Consider the following 25921-nt stretch of genomic DNA (forward strand, 5'->3'; position numbering starts at 1 on the left):
GGGGTCAGCTTTCCAGACCAGCAAGCCCACTGCTCACACCCAGACCCAAGGAGCCAGCCCAGGGCGGGCCAGAGCTCTGTTGAGGCTGCTGTGCTGGCCTTCGGGGTCTGGTCGCTGCATCCCTCATCTGGGCCTCACCTTCAATCCCAGCCGCTGCCTGTGGTCTCCCGGTGACGGCTGAGCAGCAATGAACATCGAAGGACCAGGAGTTTGCTGCCTAACTCCAGCTGACGGCTGCTCCACCTTATAATAACCTACATGGTGTCCCCGTGCGACCACTACCTACGGGTCCTGGCTCTTGGCCCCCAGGTCACACCAGCTGGGGCACAAGATTCAGTAAGTAACTTGCTGTGTGGCCTTCGGCACGGTGCTTAACCATTCTGGGCCCTGGTTTCCTTCCCTATAAAACAGGGATAACGGTAACTGGAGTTGTTTTGGGAATTAAGAAGATAACAGAGGTAAGGCACTTAGCACCGTGTCTGGCGCACGCAGGCCACCGACACGTTAACAACTGTTGAACAAAGCCAGCACGAGTGCTCCAGGGGTCACAGGCGGGAACACCCTCTGGGGGATGGCAAAGTCCCCCCCAAGTTGGAAAACCGACAACAAAGAGCATCCGAAGGGAGCGCTCAGTCTTTTTTTTTTTTGAATTGAATTGAATTGATTTATTTATACGGCAGGTCAGTCTTGCCTCGGCCTTCCGGCCTCCCAGCAGAGCAGCCTCAGCTCCTGGAGTTTCTCCCTCCTGACGCAGGTTCTGGCCTGCTCACCGCCTGAGTCGCCCTTCCTGGGGGAACACGCCTACCAGCTGCTTAACAGTGGAGAGATGCCTATTCAAATCTTCTGCCCACTTTTAAACTGGGTTGTTTGCCTTTTCACTGTTGAGTTGTAAGAGTTCTATATAAGATATATAATTCTCGATACTAGACCCTTGTGGGATCACTTTTTCCGATTTCATGGACAATCCCTCCTTTAAAGGAGCCTTGGGTGGCCCCAGGCCCCAGGAGGTCAGTGCACCTATGGGGGCCACATCCACAAGGCCTGGGCTCCTCTTGGGCTCCGTTCCTGGAAGATGTCACCCTGTCCCATGGCTTTTCCAGCCACTTAACGTGCCAACACTGCCCAAACCTCTAGGCCTGCCTGCTCCACCATCCTCCAGACTCAGAGATCAGCGCCTGCACTTGGTTGTGCACAGGTTGTCCTGCACAGGCAGGACAAACAGAACACGGCCCACGGCGAACTCCTAACTCCACTTCCCACAACAGAAAACAGAGCAGAACAAAGCACAGCCCGGTCCCACCCTCAGCCTTCTGCATCTCAGCAAATGGCAGCGCAGCCCACAGCGGCTTCAGCCGGAACACCTGCTAGTCACCGGGTACGTCCACGCACGGTGTCTGCTTTGTGACTGTTTCTCTGTCTCCCCAGAGAATACAGAGTCTTTGAGAACAGGGACATCTTGAGTGTGGCTGTACCTCAGGGTTTTAAACAGCGCACGGGGCACATGATCCGTGTTTGCGGACCGAGTGACTGACGGAGAACTGGCTGGGAGAGGCAGCTCTGGCCCCGAGGCCCTGGCTGCAGGCCTGTCCCATCAGGGATGGGCTGTGTGGCCCCGGAGGGGCTGCCCAGCGAGGCAGCTCTAGATGAGTGATGGGACTGAGTGCCGGCTGGTGGGTCCTCGGGGCGTAGAGTGAGAGCTGGTGGGAGAAGAGCTGTGCTCGTGGGCCTGCCTGCCTCAGCCTCGCCCAGCAGTGAGCCCCATCGTGGCGGTGGGCACAGCCCCGCCTGTGGGCAGCTCGTGGCGGGATCAGGGTGGAGCGGGAACAGATGCCCTCAAACACTGCCAGCCCGTGAGCTTTGGGGCTCAGTGAACGAACGGAGCCACGTGGGGCTCCTGGTCAGTCAGCACAGCCCAGAGTGTCTTCCTGCTTTGTGGGTGCTTTCACTAGTATGAGGACCAAAGTCTTCAGCTGAAGAAAAGCCATTCTGACCGGGTAGCGCTTCAGGAGCGGGTGGAGGGGGCGGGGGTTTGAAGGCAGTGGAATGCCCTGCTGAATGCCACTTCATTGCCCTTTGTCTATGGCAAGACCAGCTCCTCCTTTAATCTCTCTAGCATGGGCAGGAGAGGAGGCTGCAGCAGACGGAAGGGAACCCCGTTCCTGGAGCCCCTGCTGTGCAGGCACTCTCATTACAGTGTCCCATTCGGCCTCAGCCCGGGGCAGCAGCAGCAGCGTTATAACCAGGAGCGCCAGGCAGTGAGCGGCCTGCCCTCGGTCACCAGCGTGTGGGTGACGGAGCCAGCATGGGAACTGGACGCTTTTGTCCGCCCGCCCTCGGGCCTCTGACAGCACAGCTGTAAACACGATCCTGGTTGGACACCTATGGGAGGCACTGGAGTTTTTAAAAATTTCTTTTGATGGGGATAAGAATGCAGGACTGAAAAGAGGGAAGGGGACAAAAGCCAACCAACCAACCAAACCCTGGAACCAAAGCAAGACGCTCTAAGAAAAGAAGGGGAAATGCTCTGCCAGGATTCTTAGAGAACATCCTCAGAAACGAAACAGGCCCAGCTGGCTGTGATGACCTCCGCGGGCCTGTGGATGGGGCAGGCAGAGGGTACGTCTTTCCCATTGCCTTGGGAAAAACGCCACAGAATCGAGATGGGCCCAGGAGCTCCCCGTGCCGCCCTGATGGACACAGGTCCTCTGGCTGGTCCATCACGCCTGACTCTGGCCAGGTCAAATGCCTTGCTACCAGCACAAATTTCTCACCACTGGTTCTGCCTGGAATTCTGAATACCTTCAAAGCATCACATCTTCCCAATGAAACTCAGCATTTCCTTCCACCTTCCAAAGCTGCTGAGTATAAAATCCGGGCCTTTCCACTTATCGGGCTACTGTGGGTGCTTCCTGGAGGCCCGTTCCCGTCCTCCTTCCCGCCAGTGGCCTCCACTGGTGGCTCTGGGAGCTCTCTGTGAGTGGCAGGGCTCCTGCCCCAGCCTGCCACGGCTCCTTCACCTGGCTGTCTGCGAGGCGGCCTGCTCCTTCCCACGCTCAGCAGTCCCTCATTGTCAGGCGCTGGGGGGGTCATGCAGCCACAGCAAGACTGCGAAATGATTTTATGCCAATAGAGTTGACACGTTCAAGAAAGTAGCAGGCAGAGGGGCTGGAAGAGGGCAGAGGTGGAGGCTGATGTGGGCACCAGGGAGCTTCGTGGAGAAGGCAGCACCGGGCTGGCTGAAGCCCCGGAAGGACCGTGTGCCTCCCCATGGCTGGCCCCACCCTACCCCGCCCCTTTCCAGCCCAGGTTGTGACATGACCTTTGCATAGCATTCCTGCCCTCGAGAACTTAGCATGGGTCCCTATCACTTGTCCAATAAGACTTTTATTATTCCAAAATTTGAGTTCACAAGGAATTTTGAAAAACAGCGGAAAACAAAAGATCAACAAATTTACACTCTAGCTACAACCCCAATCATGAACATATTGTATTTCGGCCTTTTTTCACGTCCTGAGTTTCTGCTAGTGCTAACAGATCACTCTGTACGTGACCGTCCCACCCTTCTTCCCTGAAAGCTGAGTTAGTGCCCTTGTCACGCTGGGGCTCAGTCCTGGCCGCCCTTCTCACCTGCCGCTGTCCAGGCCGTAAGGGACCCCCCCCCACCTCGGTGCGCTGTCTCTCTTCCACCCCATTAGTAAACTCCCCTGTGAGGGACATGTCTGGGTAGCCGTAGCCCTTTTAATTTTCGGGATTTTTCCTCCAGATGGATTCCCAGAAGTGGTATTCCGGGGCAAAGGCCACAAGCTTTTTTATTTCTCATCCCTCCCCGTCAGACCCCTGTGACTCTGCACACGGTTTGCTGACTTCCCCGCCCTAGAGTGTATCTGCACGAGCAGTCGTCTCATCTGAAGTCATCTCTCTAATGCCCACGTCTTCCCCGAGAGAACTGGGACTAGCCACGTGTGCCTGTCCATTCATTCACTCACTCAACAAGGCAGGGGATAGGCAGTGGGCATGAGGCCAAGGCCTGCCCTCAGGGAGCCGCCCGACCAGGGGGAGAGAAGTGGTAAGACCAGGTAAGACCAGGGATCGGGAACCAAGCTGAGAGGCAGGGGAGCCTCTCCCTAAACTGCACGAGGACCAGCGCAGGGAGAGGTGTGTCTGGGCGTGGGATGCCTGCCGTGTGTGTGTGTGTGTGTGTGTGTGTGTGTGTGTGTACGCCTGCACGGGTTTGGTGAAGCTGGAGTAGCACGTAGGGCCCTGGTGGCTCTCGAAGGAGGGGCTAGGAACCAGGCTCGCATCTGACGTGCCTAAGATGCAGCCAGAGGTGATTCCCTGCCGCTCCTACATCTGCAGGTTTCAATCTCCAGATCTCAGGCTCAGAGAGCAATGGGCACGCGTGGCTCTGCTGACAGGCCACCACCTCCCACACCACTGTCCACGCCTGAGCCCACTCTCCCACCCGACCGAGGCTTTTCCATCTCCCACACCACTGTCCACGCCTGAGCCCACTCTCCCACCCGACCGAGGCTTTTCCTTCTCCCACACCACTGTCCACGCCTGAGCCCACTCTCCCACCCGACCGAGGCTTTTCACCTCTAGGCTTTGCGTCGGCTGTTCCCTGCTGCCCTCACCCTGCCTCCGCCCCCACCTTGACAGGGTGAGATGGCCCCCCTCCCTCCCCCCCTCCCCCCAGGACTCGGTGCAGTGTTCATTACAACAAGGATGCCACTCTGGGAGTACTTCTGCACAGAGCCTAGAACTCCCTGAGAGTGCCAGGCACATCTAAGTCATCTCTGGACCCCCTGACCTGGCAGATACGGGCACTCGGGGGGTCGGCTGCTGACCCAGAGGTTACAAATCCTTTCTCCCATCCGGACGGCCACAGCACCAGCAGCTCTCACTCAGCGCCTACAGGCCGCCAGGCCCTCCACATCCTGGACTCTGACTCCAGTCCCACACCCCAGCCACGTGACTACACACCAAGAGGGAAAAAAGTCTCCTGGGGCGGGGGGAAGCGGCGTACAAACACCAATGCACAATCATAACCATATATAGTCAGCTCTACACACGGATGGTATCGGACAAGAACACGAGGACACGAAGGCTGTTGACCTATTGCGGTGGCGAGCTAATGGGGGGATTATTTTCTGTCTTTTCTATCGATTTCTCTGAGTGTTTCTGTGTGATTATTAGACTTGTGGAAGATGGATAAGTAAACAGACCTTTTCAACTCTGCGTGACGAGCACCGTGACTCTGGTCGGTCCAAGGGCGGGGGTGGGACCCAGTCAGGCTGCCAGGAAGGCCGGGGAAGAGGTGCAGAAGGATGGACTAGAGCACTCGGGACAGGCAAGGGAAGACGTTCTCCAGGTGGGAGGAAGCAAGAGCGCAGGGGGACAGGCTTCGTATTCACAGGGAGAGAAGGCAAGGCTGGAGTGGCAGGCAGAGCCCAGAGCCCGAGAAGCCAGCTGCCAGGCTGAGGACCCCAGACTCCTCCAATGGCAAGAGGGGCCCCAGGAGGATCCCACTCAGAGAGGCCTCCACCAAGGCTCATCCAGACGACTTCACTGGCATCTGACCCCTTGGCGGCCAGCACGTAAGCCAGGGCAGGGCAAGTCGGCCTGTGGGATCCTCTCCCACCATTAAGGTAACACCTGAGGGGTTACTAAAGACCCCAGACTGGGCTTCCCTGGTGGCGCAGTGGTTGGGAGTCCGCCTGCCGATGCAGGGGACACGGGTTCGTGCCCCGGTCCGGGAAGACCCCACATGCCACGGAGCGGCTGGGCCCGTGAGCCATGGCCGCTGAGCCTGCGCGTCCGGAGCCTGTGCTCCGCAACGGGAGAGGCCACAACAGTGAGAGGCCGGCGTACTGCAAAAAAAAACCCCACAAAAAACCCCAAACCAAACCAAACCAAAAAAAAGACCCCAGACCAAGCAGCTGGGAGGCTGCCACCATGGCCACCTACTTCCCACAAACAAGGAGTGCCAGCCGGGTGCAAGCCCTCACTGCCCGCTCGTCTATTTCCAGCTGCATGTGGTTGGGATGAGGCAGATCCAGGGAGGGGGCTGGAGCAGGCGAGGCGTGGGGGTGGCGAATGGCCACTATAAACAGCCTGTCGGTGCTGGGGAAGGACGGTCGCTGCAGCATCTGTGCAGAGGCAGCCAGGCCCGGCCAACGTCCGGGGTGACCCCACCACCAGCCAGGGCACAGGCTGCTCCAAAGTAAGCAAGGTTACTGGCAGAGGAAGGACCGCACTGCACACGCTGAGGCACACGTATTCGTCGACAATGCCCCTTTTTAGGCACACGGTTCAGTGCTGCTTTGGGGCATATGTTTTGGTGGTGAAGTATTTTTAAAGAGCCTTCACAAGACACTTATTTTCTGTTTATTTCTCTGAGTTCTGACCCAGCCCTTGGCATATGAACTGCAAACAAAGATGAAGGAACGTGTCTGCTCGCCTGGCCTGTCCTCTGCAACTGGGTGTTTTTCTTTGCTGTTTATGGACTTGGCATTCTCTGCCCTGGGACAGAGCAGGACTTCTTCCCCAGGTCACCAAACTGAGACCTATTCAAAGGTGAGGCTGCCACAGGGCGACTGACGGCACATTTCAACACAGTCCTACCAGTGGGAAGGGCCGCCTCGTATTGTGATGTGGTCTCTGACCTGAACATGCAACCAAAGGGAGAGCAGGAAGGGGAGGCTCCTGACGCCCGCTGGGTGCCTCCCTGCCGCCACACGGACCACCTTGCTTGATGCCTCCAGCTCCCTCCCAGGAACATCATCACTCCTCTTTTTGGGGTAAGAACAGTGAAGTGCTGGCCCCAAAGCACGGCTAGGAAGGGAGCTGGGAGCCAAGGCTGACGCGTCTGCTTCCAAGTCCCTGCTCTCCCCTCATCTACAGCAGAGGCTAGAAGGAGCTGGGCCTGGACATGAGGACAGGGACAGGGGAGTCCTAAGCTCAGCCAGCCACGGGGGGCTGCAGTCACGCGGGCTGCTAAGAGCCCCCCACCGCCCGCCCCTGCCACCGCCACGCAGATCTCAGAAGTTCTGAGAGCGCTGAAGCTCTGCCCCCGTGCCAGGCTTGTGCACGCCCCACTGTCAAACTGCGCTCTCCTGGAGAGTCAGAATCCAACCTTCTGCCCGCTCCACCGGCCAACCGCCCATCCCGCCATCACACCAAGCAGCCTGCACTGGGCCCGGGAACGCAGGGCTAAGTCACTCTGAAGCAGGGCTCTCCGGGACCTCCCGGGGCAGGAGAGACCCGCCCCTGGTGTCCAGCGACAAGCTAGGAGCTCAGTGCTGAGGCAGAGGGCAGCCTGAGGGGGCTGTAGGCCCCCAGGGGAAGGGTATGCGACTCAGGGAAAGCTTTCTGGAGGGGCTGATGCCCGAGCTGAGTCGTGACAAGCAGGCGTCAGCCAAAGAAAAAGCATTAATGAAGAGCACGGGGAAGGGTGATTCGGGCAGAAGGAAGAGCAGGTGTAAGGATACGCCAGAGCAGGAGAGCGGGGTACCATTTAGGGAAATGCAAGCTGTCTGCCATGCTGGAGATTACAGTTCTGAGAAAGAAGTAGACAGGGACTGCAGCTGGTAGGGGCGAGGAGCTTGGCCATTGTCCCTGAGGACACTCCAGGCCACCAAGTCATCGAATCACAAGATGTTGGAGGGAGGAGGGCTCTGACATAGCAGCCAGGCCAAACAGGGGTTCCAAACAGTGCTCCTGGCCCCAGGGACCTTGCAGAAGTAGGGAGGGGTTCCATGGAGCGCAGGGCTCTCATCCCTGCCAGTCCTGCCTCCCATTTCGGCCAGAGTAGTGTGACCACCGTATGATTCTGCTTGAAACAAATGGTTCTGCTGCTGGAAACAAAATCCCATGAAATCTCAAAACCATTGCTCAAATCCCATCCCTATTTCACAGATGATGGGGAAACTGAGGCACAGAGAGGTAGGGAGTTTCCCAAGGTCCCCCAGCAAGTCCATGGCCCGCAGAGCCTGATTCCTGGCCCACTGCCCTTTCCCCCCAGCACTCGCCTGCTTCTTACAGAAGCTGCTCTGCCCCACCCCTTCCCCCGGCCCCCGGTCCCGAGCTGGCTGCAGGCATGAGGCTGGAGGAGGCCACTCCACCCCCCAAAACAAAACCTGGCTCTCAATCCATCCACCTCCCTCCCTGCTCCGGGATCTCCCTGGTTCTGCGGTGATTTGGGGAAGGAAGGAAGCCCATTTACAAAGATGCACACTGTTGTCCCGTGTGTTTCTTTTCTTCGAGCCAAAGAATTTCCATCAGATTAACAGTTGTAAAAAGCTGGGAGGAGAAGCAAGTCTGAATCCAACTTGTCCTCGGACAGCAAATCCCTCCAACCAAGCGTGTTTAGACCACCTGAATGTGGGCCAGACTAGGGAAAAGCAGGGAGGGGAGGGCGTAAATAGAACAGGAAGAAACCTCTCCAGTTTACCTTGAAAAATACTGGTGTTTATGGAGTAAGTATAGGACTGTCCGAAGCTGTTTAGTTTTACATTAAAATGTTCCGCATTTTTTTTTTTCCCAGCAAGAAATGCATTTGCGCTGTTAAAGTATAAAGACAAATAAACAGAGGCAACTCGAGCCTTCGTTAGGGGTTCAAGGGAGCAACACATTGTCTCCAGCTGTCCTCCAGGATGAGAGAGGGCGCCTTCAAAAGGCCTGGAGCGCGGCCCTTTCATCCTGCCAGGGACCAGCCCGGCGCAGGGAGAGCTGTGACCGCTGCGCCGACGCGGAGCATCTGGGCCTCTGCGGTGCTTCCCTCCCACGTGTGCAGCCCGGCCCCTGGGCCCGGCTGCCGCCTCCCAGGATCCTCTCCTCCTCTTCTCCCTCTGCCTGGTGCCCTGTGGTGTCACCTGCACATCTGATCCTACCAGGCAGGGATCACGTTCATTTTGTAGAAAACAAAACTGAGACTGAGAAAGAGGGGGCAAGGGTCCAAGGTCACAAAATGGGTATGTGGCAGAGCTGGGATCGGAAGCCCTGATGCCACGTGACCCATGCCGACGGATGAGTGCACAGGAACCAGTGCAGGAGGAAGGAGAGGGTTCTGAGCCGGGAGGGTGGTGAGCACCGTGTGGAACACAAGGAACAGTCCCCAACAGTCCCCTGAGCTTCACCCCCAGCTCGGGGACGAGGCTCGTCCCCCTGCCTCTTCACCAGCTCAGAAAGGACATCCATTTTCTTTAAAAAGTATTCTGACTTTGCACACCAGGAATGAGTGATACTTAGGTAATTCACATCTGCTGAGCCCTCGTCGTGTGCCAGGCACGTACCTTGCAAAGCTTATCTCATTTGGTCTCTGCGTCACCCCCGTCAAATAAGCACTGCTGTTAGCCACGCCGTACAGACGAGGATACAGAGGCCCAGAGACGTGACGTTACCTGCTCACGGTCACACAGTTAAGTGACGGATCCAGGATTCAAAGCTGGGGAGGCCGAGTCCCGATGCTTCCTGAGGGCCGGGACTACGTCATCCATCTCCCAACTGCGAGCTCCCAGCCCAGGACGTGGCACCGGGCAGGTGCTCGTGGAATCTTATGAAACGAATGAACGTTAAGAGCTCTGGATTTTGACGCCGTTTAGAAGCTCTAGGCTCTCACATTCTCCCCGAACCCCAGACCTGACTACCCCACAGACCTCTGAACTTGTGTACCATTTCCATTCAGATGACTACTGATTATCTCAAATTGAACTTGGCCAAACAGACTCTTAGCCCACCCCGCTCCCCATCCCAAAATCTGTCCTACCCCCCAGTCTTCCCCGTCTCAGCCGCAGCAGCACAGCTACACAGTAACTCCGAGCAAAAAACTAGTAGTCCAGGGCTTCCCTGGTGGCGCAGTGGTTGGGAGTCCGCCTGCCGATGCAGGGGACACGGGTTCGTGTCCCGGTCCGGGAAGATCCCACGTGCCGCGGAGAGGCTGGGCCCGTGAGCCGTGGCCACTGAGCCTGCGCGTCTGGAGCCTGTGCTCCGCAACGGGAGAGGCCACAACGGTGAGAGGCCCGCGTACCGCAAAAACAAAACAAACAAACAAACAAAACCTAGTAGTCCGTCTCGATTCCTCTTTTCCCCTCACTTCTTACATCTAGTCCATCATCAATTCATTTTGGCCCTGTTTTCAAAACATACATGAATTCAACCACTTCTCATTACTGCCACCACTGTCACCTGGCCAAGCAACATCTCTGACCCAAATCGCCACAGGGGTCTCTGCCTCTTATTCCAGGTAACACATTCTCTACTGAGCAGTCAGAAAGCAAATCTCTTAATTAAAATGTCAGTCCCTGGTTAAAATGTCCCGTGGTTTCCCAACTAATTTAGAATAAAATCCCAACTCCCTTCTAGGGCCCACAAGGCTGCACATGACCTGGCCCTGCCCGTTCCCGACCTCGTCTCCAGACCCTCTCCCTCCCTCCAGATCCTCCAGGCACAGTGACCTGTGCCCAAACTCACGCAGCTTGTCCCCACCTCGGGCCGCCGCCTCTGTCCTCCCCTTCTGCCTGGAGGGAAGGTCTTCCCAAGATCTTCACGGGGCAGCTTCCTCCTCCTCTCTGAGGCCCCCTTCCCCAAGTGCCCACCCCCCAAGAACGTGGATGGACCTTTGTAACTGCCTTGACAGGTAGAGCTGGGTGAAAGTGACTTCTGAGACTAGACTGGAAAGCTTCCATGCACTTGTGTCTTATTCTCTTGGGACCCAGCGGCCATGCTGTGAGGAAGCCCACACCAGCCCATGCGGAAAGACCGCGAGAGGCTGCCCGTAAGTGTTCTGCCTGACAACCAGCATCGACCGTTAGACGCCAGCAGAGAAGCCCCAGATGAGTCCAGCCCCCATCAAGTCATCTCCGCCCTCACGTCTTCCCAGCCGAGGCCCCAAACACCGTGCAGCTCAGAGAGCTGTCCCTGCTGCGTCCTGCCTGAATTCCTGACCCACGGAATCTGCAAGCAGAGTCAAAGGGTGTTTTATGCCACTAAGTGTGGGGTGGTTTTTATGCAGCAGCAGTAACAGGAACGCCACCCTCTCCAACACTGTCATCCTGCCTCCGTCACTTTCTATCACCTTATTGTATTGTTTTTCACTGGAGTTGACCTGACTGAGCTTACTCTACTGAGTTATGGGTTTACCTGTGCCCTGTCCTCCCCCCTCCCTAGTGCGGGTGCCTGGTTGCTTTTGGCCGCCACTCACTGTGTCTTCAGCACTTAAAACCAGGTCTGGCACACGGCAGGTGCTCAGAACCATGTTTTTGAATAAACAAATGGATGAATACTAGGTTGGAGGCTTGTGTCACTGCGAATATAGCCCTTTCTACCTGTCATTAGAAGCGTGGACATTTCTGTGTTTCTCGTGAACCTGGGAGTCCTGTGACACATGCTCCGTCTAATTCACCTGGATCTCTGCTATGTGCCCAGCACAGAAGTGTGCTGAGCTTGAGGACCCTCTTCAAACTCATTCATTCATTCATTCTACAAATGTTTATTATGTGCCTGTGATATGCCAGACACCACATTAGGTTCAGAGGAGGAAGACGAGATAAACAAGACAGCTTCTGCCCGCAGGAGAAGAAGGGAGGACCCCAGCGCAGAGCCACAGTGCAGGTGTGTACCACGTGGTCACAGAAGACTCTGGAGCAAAGGGAGGTGGAGGTTGGGTCTCGAATGACAAGTAGGACCTCACCAGGTCATGCTGGGGGAGGGGTCTCAGGGAGCAGCCCTGAACAGCAGGGAAGGGTAGGAGGACCGTGTGGATTTAAGGAAGGCCGGGCCAGAGGGTGCAGGTGGGCAAGGATGAGAGGTGAGGAGAGGAGGCTGGCAGCAAGCACCCTGGCCTGAGGGCTTCGTGAGCCGGCGGGCAGAAGAACTGGGTGCTCCCATGAAAGTGATGGGAGCCGCACGAGCGGGTTCAGTAACAACAGGGCTCCGCTCGTTCACACGGGGTGAGACAATGCCCCAAAGCAGCTCAAGGGTGAGCAAGATCCTGCCTTGGCCCGGGAGGCAGGACAGACCTGGGGGAAGTCTCTGGAGCAGGGGCCGCCCTCACGCCCTCCAGCACGCCGCCCACCAGCCTGGCTTGGCAGACGCCAGGGTTTCTCAGCGACTCTCAAACTCAGAGCAGGGCACATCTAACCCCCAGTGAAGGAAGCCCCTCCCTGGTCCGGACCAGCCTCCCAGAGCTGGTTCTGTTCCGGGTGCCATGAGGCAAGGGGCGGGCAGTGGCTTACAGGCTTGAACTGGCAAACGCACACACCTGGGCTCTGGTCCCAGCCCTACCACTTACTGGCTGTGTGACCTTACACAGGTCACTTTCCCTCTCTGAGCCTCAGTTTCCTCATTTGTAAAGAGGGGATACTAATGGCTTCTGCCTGTGGATGCTGTGAGAACTGAACGACAGCACGTGAGCACGACATCCTGGGCGACTCCAGGTGCACGGCAGAGGTGCGGCCGAAGTTCCTCATCTCACCTAAGAGAAGCTGACTACCTAGCACAAGGCCGGGCATACGGTAGGTGCTCCGTAAGTGTTAACGGGAACGTAGCGATCCGGTTAACAAAACAACTGTTCTGTTGAACCTGGCTCCAGATGACTCCTCTTCATCAGGGGAAAAAGTGCTGAGAAGCAACTCCGAAATTCAGACTGCGGGCAACTTGAGAACCGTATTTTTCAGTAAGTCAAGATAAAGACTGGGGTCGCAGAAAACATCTGGCTAAGTGAACTAATGGCTTTAGGGAGAAAGGAGCCTTGCTTTGTGGAGTCGGGAAAAAATTACCCACTGCTGGTTTTCATTTAAGATGAAAAAAATCTTATTCTATTAGCCTAAATATTGCTCTTATGTCCAATTGCGTGGAGTTTGGAATAATATTTTTCAAACAGAACTACTGCTATTTCAAGTAATTACAATGCTAAAAGCAGTCATCTGGGGTTGAGCAAGGATCTCATCATGGTTTTAATTCCCTCTGGTGTCATTTTCTGTTATATTTGAGAAATTCCTCAATAAAGATGTCAAATAGAAACAGGGTTTTACTCCCCAGAGGACGGATTTGGCCATCCTCCAGGACACAGTCCCAGGCAAGCCATCTCCACAAGAAAATAACCTCATTTGCTCAAAAAAAGAGAAAAGGTTCAACTGTGAAAACCCAGGCAAGAAAATAACCCTTCAGCCATCAGCCTCATTTCTCCTAGTTAGCTCAGAATGCTTTTCAGACTGTGCTGACCAGGCTCGGTTCCAGCCACCATCCCGAAGGAATTCAGTGGTGGCTGAGAGCGGAATGTTACAACCGGACGAGACTTTTGACCCAGACTTGGAGACAAAACAACAGGAGACGCAAACAGGCCTAACTGTCCCTGACGGGTGATGGGTTGTGGAGTGGGGCTCAGAGTGACTGACCAGAGACGGTCAGGACCGCGCAAAGCAGCGAGAATGCAGAACACAGAACCTTGCCACCACTCAGTCGGCTTCTCACCCCTCCCGAACACCCACTGAGGGCAGGCCCTGCGCTGGAAGCTTCATCAGGCAGCGTGAACACAACTCCTCCTGAGACAGAGCAGGCAGTTAAATGACCAACAGGTTGTGAGCAATAGGGAATGGTGGGGAGTGCAGCGATCGGGAACGTACACACACCCTCCAAAGGCGGCAGCCATGGTGCGGCTCCTGCCGGCTGCTGCTGGTACCACACTGAGGCGTGGGCAAGAGGTGCCCCTGCTCTTGGCTCAATGCCTTGAGGGTCCCTGTGCTGCCCCTCCTGTGGCTGCAGCCCTTCCAATACAGTAAGGAGTCCACAGGGGGTCATGGCACCTGGAACACATACCCACCCTTCTAGACCACATTCTGGGTGTCTGAGACCCCAAAATTCCCTGTCCAAATGGCCCAAGCCTGTCTCTTCTCAGAGGGACAAATAACAGGACCAAGCCAAAGGGAAGGTGGTCTGGGGGCAAATGGTCAGAGCTTACACATTCAGGTTAGGGTGTCCTCAGGCTCCCTGTGGTGCAGGACGGAGCCAGGGGTGAGAAGAAGGGGCGGAGAGCAGGCACTGCCCATGCTACCACTTTCTGGCACAAAACTCTAAGGAGTCCTAGATTTCTCAATTCCAGTCTAGCCTTCCAAGTCATTAGGAACACTTGTCAAGGTAGAAAAGATTGAACATATTCTAGTTTGAAGCTTCGTGATGACTTCCACATTGGACCACATGGGATATGCACCCCTGCCCAAGTCCCACAAAGTCAGGGGCTGGGTGACTATGGCCAAGCAGGAACGGTGCTGGAAATATTGATTTTTATGTGACACCCCCTTGATTTATAAATGTTGACAAATAATTCAATCACCACCACCATCGTCACGGTCATATCATCAACATGGCGGGGAGAGACCAAACATGTTTACAGGCTGGAAGAGGGCTGTGGGCTGCCGGCTTGAAACCTCTGCAACACCCAGCACCCGCGGAGAATCTCACATCAGTACGTTCAGCTCTCCAGGTCTACTTTCATATTTAATTGTCACAGTGACACCGAGACAGGCATTTCTGACCCGCTCTGCAGTTAGGGGCACTGACACATGGAGAGTCAGTAACTGGTCTCCAACATAGAACGCATGAGTGGTGGTGACAGAATTTGGGTCACATCTTCCAACTGCAAGTCCAGCTTCCTCGTAGTGTTACTTGTTTCAGCCAGTGTCTATAAGCCTCCATGATCCTGACACTGTGCTGGGTACTTTTTCAGCGTTTTATGGGTGAGGGAGTTGCGGCTCTGAGAGCTTACGTGGTCAGGCGGGGCTGGAGCCAGTGGGATCCGAGGTCTGTCTTCTCTAGAGCCGGAGTTTTGTCTTGAGAAGGAAAAAGCCCAAACATAAGGAGGTCTGTCGGGAAGCGTCTGCCCCAGCTAAAAGCAGAGGAGCAACAGAGAGAGCCTTTTGTCGGCTGCCGTATGTGTGAGTTAGAGCCGTAGGAAGTTGCAATCTGTGCTCGGAGGCGGGGGTGGGTGGAGTCTTACCCAGTTCCTTAAATTGATGAGTGTAAAAAGAATCCACCGTGAAAATCCTGTTGAAACAAAGACCCGCACAGACTCCATTAGTCTGGAGGCGTTGGGTACACCTGCCGTAGCCAAGAACAAGGGTGATGGGCTTCCCTGGTGGTGCAGTGGTTGAGAGTCCGCCTGCCGATGCAGGGGACGCGGGTTCGTGCCCCGGTCCGGGAGGATCCCACATGCCGTGGAGCGGCTGGGCCCGTGAGCCATGGCCGCTGAGCCTGCGCGTCGGGAGCCTGTGCTCCGCAACGGGAGAGGCCACAACGGTGAGAGGCCCTCGTACCGAAAAAAAAAAAAAAAAAAAAAAGAACGAGGGTGTTTACAAACAGGTGACTGCCCGGGGGCTGCAGACGGCAGGCCGGGCCCCCACAAGGCCTCGGGGGCGTCAGACCAGCCCACCACAATACATCTGGTCCGCAAGCCGATGACCAGCCTGGTGCCCGTCACGTCTGTGTGCTCGGTGGGTGCCGGGCACTCTCAAGATGCTTGACATCCACGATCCCACTCAGTCCTCGCGAGAGCCGTGCCAGACAGGGGACTGCGAATTCTGTCTTGCAGGTGATGAAACTGAGGCCTGGAGGCGAGTATCACCTCCAGGCCAAAGGTCACGCAGCTGATAACTGGCAGAACCAGGATCTGAGCCCAGAACTGGCAGTTGCCAAGGTCCGTCTTCCTGACCACTGGGGATATTGCCTGCTGCTCCATAGAGACCGTCAGCTCTGCTTTCACGGACTAATCAGTTTCTGAAATGTGCTCTATCATCTGAAGAAAGGGGCGAGCGACTAGGAAAGTTAAATGCTTATGCTCTTGGGAGGATTAAAGGAGAGAAATCTTGAACAGCACTGAACTTGGCGTCCGGCACAATGAACGCCGTGCAGCCTCGGTTCTCCGCGATCTCACCAAAGGCTCTGCCTGCTGTGGCAGCCCCACCTCCCGCTCTTCCTCCCAGCACCCCCCCACCCCGCCCCCCCCAGCCCAGCCTCAAGGAGCCACCCACAGCTCTCCACGCAGGCTCTGCCCTCGACCCAGTAAACTGCTCGCCTACCTTTGGAGATCCTGTTGGATGCAGTCCCCCTGAGGAGTCAGGCCCCGCCACCCCCCAACCCCATGCAGGGGTAGCTCTTCGCAGACCCGTCTGGGCTTTAACAGTCCAGACCTCCGTTTTGGCACTTATTTGGGGGTGTAATTACATGTTTATGGATCTGTTTCCCATAACAAGCTCATCTGAGATCCAATATGCATTCAACAGAAACAGGCAGAGGAACTGAAGACGAATACACCACTAACTCTGGAAGTTTCGGAGCACTTAGGATGTCCAGCTTCTATGCCATACACCAAAAAACCAGCTGCCACAATGGAAGGTTTACTGAGCCCTTCCAGGAAGCACTGCATCGAAAGCCATAAAAAAAAGTCCAAATAATCCTTTTGACCCAGTAGTTCCAGGAAGACTTGCTAAGGAAACAGTTGGGGAAACAAGAAAAAAAGTTTTATGCCCAGAATCACCTCTGGATTCTGATGGTAAAAACAAACAAAATAAGCAAGGAATTTCAACGTCCAACCACAAAAGGGTGGCTGAGTCACCTACAGTAATGCTAATGCTTGTTTGTTGACAATTTATACTCGCCAAGTGCCAGCCACTTCACTGCGCCATTTTATCCTCACACACAACCTAGTGAGGCAGACAGCGTGTTATCCCTGTTGCAGTCATGGTGACAGGAACCGCTCTGAGGACTGAGAGCCCTGGGACAGGCACACTTCTCAGCCGTCTGGGCACGATCGCAATTTCTGCTCACAGCAGCGTGTGACACAGCTGCTCTTCACACCCTCCCTTTACCAACAAGTGACTGAGGCTCAGAGATGTTAAGAACGGGTTCACAGCCACACCACACTCCGGCCAAGTCCACGGTCTTACCCTCTAAGCTCCAGCCACCGTTCCCCAGGTCACTCAGCAGCCGGTAGCAGAAGAGGGCTTGGGGGACCGGGGCATCTGCTTTGGGACCACGTGGTTTCTACCAGGAGACGTTCCTCCTGCCACAGGCTGCAAACCACCTCTATTATGGGTTGAATTACATCCCTCCAAAGATGGCGAGGTCCTGACTCCCAGTGCCGGTGAAAGTAACCCCTTCCGGAGATAGGTGACTGGCAGATGACCAAGTTAAGATGAGGTCAGCAGGGTACACCCTAATCCAATATGACCGTGCCCTTAGAAAGAGGGGACATTTGGCCACAGAGACAGGCATGCAGAGAGCAAAGACAATGTGAAAACAGAGGGAGAATGTGATCTACAAGCAAAGGAAAGCCTGAGGCTACCAGAAGCTAGGAGAGAGGCATGAAACAGGTCCTCCCTCAAAGCCCCCAGAAGGAACCAACGCTGTTGACGCCACAACTTCAGATTTTAGCCTCTAGAACTATGACAGGATAAATTTCTGTAGCTTAAGCCACTCAGTTGTTACTTTGTTACAGCAGCCCCGGGTTGTTAGTCACTTAACAAACTATGAGGCAACTAGGAAAAGGGTGATAACAGGGGCCAGGCACCTGATCACAACTACAGTGTAACCACACCTGGCTGCAGAGAGACGCCTGAAGGCAAACACACCAGAGTAACCAAGATACTTTCCAGTTTTATCTTGTGCTCCTACGTTTTCCCAATTTGACCCAGAAAGTTTGCATTACTCATAAGTTTTACACAACTGTTTTAAAAATATATGTATTTGAACCAGGAGAATCTGGAGGTGTGTAAGAATCCTTGTTATGGGCTGAACTGTGGTTTCCCCCAAATTCGTATGTTGAAGGTCTAAGCCCCAGTACCTCAGAATGTGACTGTATTTAAGATGGGACCTTTAAAGAGGTAATTACGTTGAAAATGAGTTGTTAGGATAGCTTCTACTCCGATATGACTGGTTTCCTTATAGGAAGAGGAGATTAGGACAGAGAGAGAGAGACAGGCATCAGGTACCTGCATGCAGAGAGAAGACCATGTGAACACCCAGCGAGAAGGGGGCCAGCTGCAAGCCAGGGAGAGAAGCCTCAGAATAAAAAAGAGACACATCAACACCGTGACCTCGGACTTCTAGCCTCCAGGACTGTGAGAAAATAAATTCTTGTTGTTGAAGCCCCTCAAGCTGTGCTCTTTTGTTACGGCAGCCGTAGCAGACTAAGACAAGGAACCAAAAGAGGGCAGTCCTTCCCACGACCCCCCGCACTGCCAGCTGGAGCTGAGAAACAGGCAGGGTGTGCCCCGCGGGCAGGGCACAGCTGCTTCACTCACCCAGGCAGTTGTGTCCGTCCTGTGCCAGCATGAAGCCGTCAAAGCAGGTGCACCTGTAGTTCCCCGGGATGTTGATGCACTCGTGGACACAGCCCCCGTTGTAGTAGTCGTTCTCACACTCGTCGATGTCTGCAAAATGAGGTGCAGGACAGGTGTCAGAGGAAGAGCCTGGGGGTCCCCTCTCCCCCCACTGCTGAAGTCACCGGGACACGAGTGGTTAGGGGATGACTCAACAGGTGTTCACTAAAGTCCTTGCTGGGGGCGGGGGGCCCAAAGGTTACAGAGATGCCACGAGGTTGGCCACCGCCTTGGGGAGCAGGGCCACGTGCCAGGCATGTTTGGGGTGATTTTCAGATCCCCCCTACAGAGAAGCAGGCGAGATTCCCACCCCTATCTTCCCCCTTTGAAGCCCTCTCAACACTAACAGCACGCAGGGACCCCGTCTAAAATCCCCCCAAACTGCCTCTTTTCAGGATATCTGAAAGCTTCCCAGAGGTGGAGACCTCATTACTTGTGAGGTAGGGGGTATGGGATAAATGAACTTTGCACACCACCAAAAAATGTAGCCTCTGGAATGGGAGAAAAGTCCACATACTCCCCCCTGAGTTTCCTTCCAGATCAGCGTCTGAAGTCTGAATTTCTACTGCTCCAGTTTCCTTGTCACAACAAAGCCTTCTGTCTCATAAACAGTGGCCAATAGCCTTTGTAAAGGTCACCCTTTTTCCTGTTTTAAGTCTTTCTCAACATTTCCCATCAGGGGTCAAAGAGCTATCAGTTCTGAAGTTCCAGAGAGATCGGAGAGACCCTGGAGAGCAACAGAAGCGAGTCTAGTTAACATTCAATGAGCTGCTTCTATGCCCGAGTCCCGGGGGGCGACACCACGCGCCATCACGGACCCAGTCCCCATGCTAACTCTGAGACATAGGCACCATCGTTGTTACTCCAATTTTACAAGGGCATCGGAGAAGCCGAGGCACAAGAAGGCCACACCCTTGCCACGGTCACACACCTAGAAGGGCTGTAAGTGGGATTCGACCAGTGCAACCCCGCCAGGCAGCAGAGGGGAGCGGGTGTTCAATCTACCCACCCAGACCTCCACAGGCTCCGCAGAGAAGCAGGAAAGGGGGCAGCCAGAAGTGTCCCACAGCGGAACCAGAAGTTCCCCAGTGGAACCGGAAGTGTTCCCACAGCCAAACCAGAAGCAGTACTGCCCCGTCTCAGCAGTACTAGAAGTGCTTTGCAAGAGGCTACCACGTGGGAAGAAGCAGTCTCTCCTCTACCTGGTCGAAGAGGGATTTTTGAGGCCCGGCTCCAGCTGTGAAAGCCAGGAAGGGGCCAGCCTGAAGAGAGGGAACTGAAAGCAACCCTGGCCATTCCTGCAAATGCCTGAGGAGCTGGCACAGGGAGACATCCAGCTCCATGCTCTCTCCAAGCGGTCCAGAGGGCAGAGCTACTCACAGCAGGGGAAAGCCAAGGGGGCCAATTGATGTTCACGGGCAGGTATGTCCATCTGGAGGACAGGGCCTGTCTCAGGAGGTAGTGAGCTCCCTGACTCTGGAGGTGATCAAGCACTGTCTGGGACACTGCCAGCAGAGGGAATAACTTCATTGGAAACTGCAGCACTGAAAGTGCTAGAATACAGGGTCTGAGCTGCGCAGCCTCCTCCTGGTGCCCACCCACCCTGCCACGATGAGGGAAGAATAAGGTTGCCTGGATCCCCAAAGGTGCAAGAGACAGGGGGTTTCCTGCTGCAGAGGCCATCAGTGTCAGCTGGGAAGCAGGCTCAATTCTGTAAGTCATTTGAATTGTTTTTAACCATTATACTTAATGCACTTAGATGTTTTAAATAACATTAAAGCAGGATGTAAGATTCTGTGTTTGAAAGGGCACATGGATTTATAAAGACAGATATTGATTACTTCCCAATCTCTGCAGCTCCGACCTTTTGCTAGAGCCCCAGATACACCAATCCAACCACCTCTCCCCCTAGATCGTCCACACTCACGCCAAAGGCAACACGGCCCAACTTTAACTCATCCATCTGCACTTCCCTGGGGTTCCCCATCCCAGTGAATCCTGTTATCCTTCCACCTCTCCACTGACACCTATCAGCTACCAACACGTGAATTTTCTACACTCTTAACGTGGGTACAGTCTGCTGACTGGTCACCCGTTTCCACCGCCTGTACGCGTGAGCGTCATCTCTCATCTGATCCGAATCAGCAGCTCGCGAACTGCTGCCTCCCTCCTTTCCTTCATTCAAGCAGGTGACTCAGAAGAAGACGGCTTCCCTGGTCGCGCAGTGGTTAAGAATCTGCCTACCAATGCAAGGGACAGGGGTTCGAGCCCTGGCCCGGGAAGATCCCACATGCCGTGGAGCAACTAAGCCCGTGCACCACAACTACTGAGCCTGAGCTCTAGAGCCCACAAGCCACAACTACTGAGCCCACGTGCCACAACTACTGAAGCCTGTGTGCCTAGAGCCCGTGCTCCGCAAAAAGAGAAGCCACAGCGATGAGAAGCCTGTGCACCGCAACAAAGAGTAGCCCCTGCTCACCGCAACTAGAGAAAGCCCGCACACAGCAACGAAGACCCAACACAGCCAAAAATAAAAAAATAAAAAAAAAAAAAAAAAGAAGAGGGCCTGATTCCACCTGTGGGGGTGGAGCCTGATCAGTTTAACTCAGAGACAGTAGATGGCATAGCAACTGCTATGGGTCCCAGGGTGGGCACATGACTCAGGCTGGATCAGTCAGACCGAGGGGAAGGACTTTTATTCCATGCTTGGGCAGAAGAATTCTCTCTCTCTCATGCTGTACCTCAGTATGCAGGTATCTACTCCTGAAACATATACCAGCTTATTTAATTTTCACAGCAACCCTCTGGAGTAGGTATTTTAACTCCATTTTATGGTTAAGCAAAGTAAAGGGCAGAGAGGTAATTGCTCAAGGTCACATAGTAAGTGGTAGGGCAAGGATCAAAACAAGTGTCTTTCGGTTTACAAAGCCCATGTCCTTTCTAGTAAGTTAGAATGCCCATGACATGCCAGGCATTGACAGGCAAAGCACTTTATATATGTTATTTCACTCTTGGCACATTTACCCTATGTACCAAGAAAGTGTAATCTAATCATCAGAACACCCATTCACACCTTCATCCTTCCACTTGTGCCACATCCATACACACACACACACTCGTGTGTGCACCTACCCATCGACCCAAATAGCCAGCCAGTCAGTCATGCATCCACTCATCCAAACATCCATCCACCCCCCCACTATCCATCCATCTAGTCCCTCCAATAAGCTATTCATTCAGACCCCCACCCCCACCATCCTTCCATCTGCCTATGCATGCTAAAATCTATCCATCTAAACATCCAGTCAGCTGACCACCCTTCCATTTATCCAATCACCTATTCCCCATCCACTTATCCAGTCAAACATCCACCCGTACAAACGTGCATCCGTCCGTCTAAATATTCAGCCAGACACCCATCCTTCCATTCACCTAAGCATCTATTTATCTAAATACTTATCCATCTAAATGTCTAACCATCTATCCATCTATTCATTGATCCAAACACCCACCCATCTATCCAAACACACACACACACACACACACACACACACACCCCTACTTGTTCATCCATCTATCCAGCTCAACATTCACCCATCCATCCAACCAAACACCTATTCATCCATCCATCAGTGACTTCAAACATCCTGCATCTAAACAGCCTACAAAATACACACAAAAAGGTTTTCAAAGAGAACAGATGTTAGGATGAAGAAAGAGAAATGAGGGTTGCGGAATAAGGGAAAGCTGGGCAGTGTATGCAGAAATACATTTGGTAAAATTCCAGCACAATGACAAAAGGAAGGCCTCAAAGAGGACTTTGAGTTTCCTAGAAACCAAGGCAAGGAAGGAAACACGATCAGTTTTAGAGTCACCACATCCATAAAATTCCATTGAACAAGCTGTTTTGAGGGTGATAAGTTCTGAGAAAATTGTCTTTCCCCAATTAGGATAATCATACACCCATATTTGCCTGGCATAGTTCCAGTTTATGCCTGTTGTCTGGGTATAATTTTTAACAGCAACATTTTCACTATCAAAATGATAAACTACTCGATCACCATGCACAAAAGACGTTATAAAGAGATTGCTGGAGAGTCCACAAAACAACTCTAGCCTTTTCCTTCCTCTGACTCCCCATAACGTAGGCCACGGTGGGCGCTGCTGGGCTGAAGAGTGCAGGAACGTTTGCTGCTCACATTTCTTCCCTTAATCCAGTCCCAGAGAATTCCCCCAGATCTGAGCACCCCTTAGAATTATCGGTTCCTCTCCAATCCCCAGGACTGAAGTGCTCTCACAGGCTTCCGAGGCCAACCTGCTTTACCCACCCACCCAGCATCCGTCCCGAATGGAGAACGTCTGCTCACAAACCAAACCTTCCCTGATGTTCTGTGTATGTGCCTTGAATTTTTGTTCTTTAAAATCGTGTGAGCCTCCTCCTTTAATACATAAGAGATAAACATAAACAAATCAACCAAAAAATAAATCCCTGCCAAAGCTAGTAGATTTATTATTGTAAAAAACTCATCAAGGAGCCATCAGCCCCAGAGGAGGTCCTGCAGGCCTCCAAGATGCCCATCAGTCTCAGACCACCTCAAAAAAAATTTTTTTATTGAAGTATAGTTGATTTACAATGTTGTATTAACGTCTTCTGTACAACAAAGTGATTCAGTTATATATATATATTCTTTTTTAAAATAGTCTTTTCCATTATGGTTTATGATAGGATACTGAATATAGTTCTCTGAGCTATACAGTAGGATCTTGTTGTTTATCCATCCCATATACACTAGTTTACATCTGCTAACCCCTATCTCCCGCGCCATCCCTCCCCCAAACCCCTCCCTCTGGCAGCCACCAGTCTGTTCTCTATGTTGGACCACGTTTTAAGGACTGTTAAGGTCAGAGAATGAGGAACAGGCGGTTGGAGAGCGGAGAGGGTAAAGGAGTGGAGGGGGGCAGAGCCAAGCTCTCTAGATCTTTACTCTTTTCTTAAACTTTGAAGTATAGTTGATTTACAATATTGTGTTAGTTTCAGCTGTACCGCCAAGTGATTCAGTTATATATTTTCAGATTATTTTCCATTATAGGTTATTACAAGATATTGAATATAGTCCCCTGTGCTATATGGTAAATCCCTGTTGCTTATCTAGTTTATGCTTAGTAGTTTGTATCTGTTAATCCCATACTCCTAATTTATTCCTCCCACACTACTTTTCCCCTTTGATAACTATAAATTTGTTTTCTATGTATGTGAGTCTGCTTCTGCTCTGCGTATAGAACCATTTGTATTATTTTTTAGATTCCACATGTAAGTGATATCATATAATATTTGTCTTTCTCTGTCTGACTCACTTCACTTAGTAGGATATTCTCTAGGTCCATCCATGTTGCTGCAAATGGCATTATTTCATTCTTTTTATGGCTGAGTAATATTCCATTGTGTGTGTGTGTGTGTGTGTGTGTGTGTGTGTATCTCACATCTTCTAAACCAACTGTCTGTTGGCGGGTACTTGAGTTGTCTCCATGTCGTGGCTATTGTAAATAGTGCTGCTATGAACATTAGGGTGCATGTATCTTTTTGAATTAGAGTTTTCATCTTTTCTGGATATATGCCCAGGAGTGGGATTGCTAGATCATATAATAGCTCTATTTTTAGTTTTTTAAGGAACCTCCATACTGTTTTCCATAGTGGCTGCACCAACTTACATTCCTACCAACAGTGTAGGAGCGTCCCCTTTCTCCACACCCTCTCCAGCGTTTATTACTTGTAGACTTTTTGATGATGGCCATTCTGACTGGTGTGAGGTGCTACCTCATTGTGGTTTTGATTTGCATTTCTGATAATTAGTGATGTTGAGCATCTTTTCTTGTGCCTGTTGGCCATCTGTATGTCTTCTTTGGGGAAATGTCTATTTAGATCTTCTGCCCATTTTTTGATTGGGTTTTTTGGTTTTTTGTTTTGTTTTGTTTTTTTGATACTGAGTTGTATGAGCTGTTTGTATAGTTTGGAAATTAAACCCTTGTTGGTCACATCATTTGCAAATATTTTCTCCCATTCCATACATTGTCTTTTCGTTTTGTTTATGGTTTCCTTTGCTGTGTAAGAGCTTTTAAGTTGGATTAGGTCTCATTTGTTTAGTTTTGCTTTTATTTCTTTTGCCTTGGGAGACTGATCTAGATATTTACTCTTAACGGACTGTTGTGAGTTGGACTGTGTCCCCCGAAAAGAAGTGTTGATGTCCTAACCCTCAGGACTTGTGAATGGGACTTGATTTGGAAATAGGATCTTTGCAAATTTTAGGTAAGGCTGCAGTGGAGTAGGGTGGGCCTAAACCAGTGACTGGTGTTCTTATAAGAAGGGAATTTGGATATAGACACACAGAGAGGATGTTAGGACAGGAAGGAGAAAACCATGTGAAAACACAGACATACAGAGGGAAGACGGCCACAGGACCACAGCAGCAGAGATCGGAGTGATGAAGCTGTGTGGAAAGCAGGTGTGACTGCTGATTCCATTTTACTGATGCCGAGAAACGAGGCCCAGCATGGCTGAGGACCTTGTCTGCAGGCCTCCAGCCAGGGGCTGCGTTCAGACGCAGGCTCTACTCCCGCTGGAGCCGCGTCCTCGGGCTGCATGAGATGAATACTTATAAAAAGTGCTTCATGCTCCAAAAAGTTATCAAGGAGAAAGGTGGGGAGGAGGTGTCACGTGCATCATTGCTTTTATTTCCAAGGTCTGTACCTGCTCTTGAGGTTGAGGGGCAGTGACAGAGATGGTTCATCCCAGAGAAAGTGGGCAGGACAAAAAAGCTGACCTGAATGCTAAGGATGAGAAGTCTCAACGGCTCGCCTTAAACATCCCTGCTCCTTCTCCAGCCTGGATTTTTTTTTTTTTAATGAGAACTCAATTCCCAACAGAAAACAGCTTCCAACATCCAATAGAGCAGAGAAAAACAGCACGGGGAGCTGCTCATGGGATTCTAAAAGGTCAGGCAGTTCCACTTTTCCTACAGTAAAACGGCAGTAGGCACACACGATCCCACAGCTGTGGTTACGTACCAGCAACGCTGGTAAGGACTCGAGTGGGATGAGTACGGTTTCCTTCATTTAACTCAAAACTGATTCTCGCTGCCCCATAAAATATACATCTACTCTGTAGTGCCTATAAGAGATTCTACCACAACGAGTCAGAGATTCTTCTCACTTTAATACTACTTAGGGCATTTTAGTCCTAAAAATCAGACTGACCGGGAAGGTTCTTAAAATGAGGCTTTTGAAAGCATCGCACTCTCCGCTCTCAGAGATCACTACCGAAAATACCTTGGCGTTTCCCCTTGAAATTGGCATTTTCTCAAAATTCCTTGCAGACAGTGGAGACCGAACGCTCTAACAAAGAACTCTTCCCTGGCTGGGCGTTTGCATGTCTTCTCCTTTGTCTGGGGGCTTTAGGAAAAACCGTGCACTCCTTAGATCAGGCAACCATTCTGGGAGAGATGTATGGCTTAGGAAGTTGAGTCCTCATTGGTGAATAAATCTTAATCCAGTTT

General features: G+C 52.6%; 1 protein-coding gene and 1 long non-coding RNA gene across 3 annotated transcripts in view; one reads left to right on the forward strand and one right to left on the reverse strand.

Moving 5' to 3' along the window:
- LOC125960485 (uncharacterized) overlaps positions 1-25921 on the forward strand; it is a 327476-nt gene that overhangs the window by 258386 nt on the left and 43169 nt on the right. The window lies entirely within an intron of this gene.
- SCUBE1 (signal peptide, CUB domain and EGF like domain containing 1) overlaps positions 1-25921 on the reverse strand; it is a 127712-nt gene that overhangs the window by 87248 nt on the left and 14543 nt on the right. For both annotated transcript variants that reach the window (XM_049694546.1, XM_049694547.1), the window contains exon 3: positions 18294-18422. In XM_049694546.1, coding sequence (XP_049550503.1) covers positions 18294-18422 — 129 coding nt within the window. The remainder of the gene's footprint in view (positions 1-18293; positions 18423-25921) is intronic.

This window comes from Orcinus orca, chromosome 11, assembly GCF_937001465.1.
Source record: "Orcinus orca chromosome 11, mOrcOrc1.1, whole genome shotgun sequence".
Lineage (NCBI taxonomy): Eukaryota > Metazoa > Chordata > Mammalia > Artiodactyla > Delphinidae > Orcinus > Orcinus orca.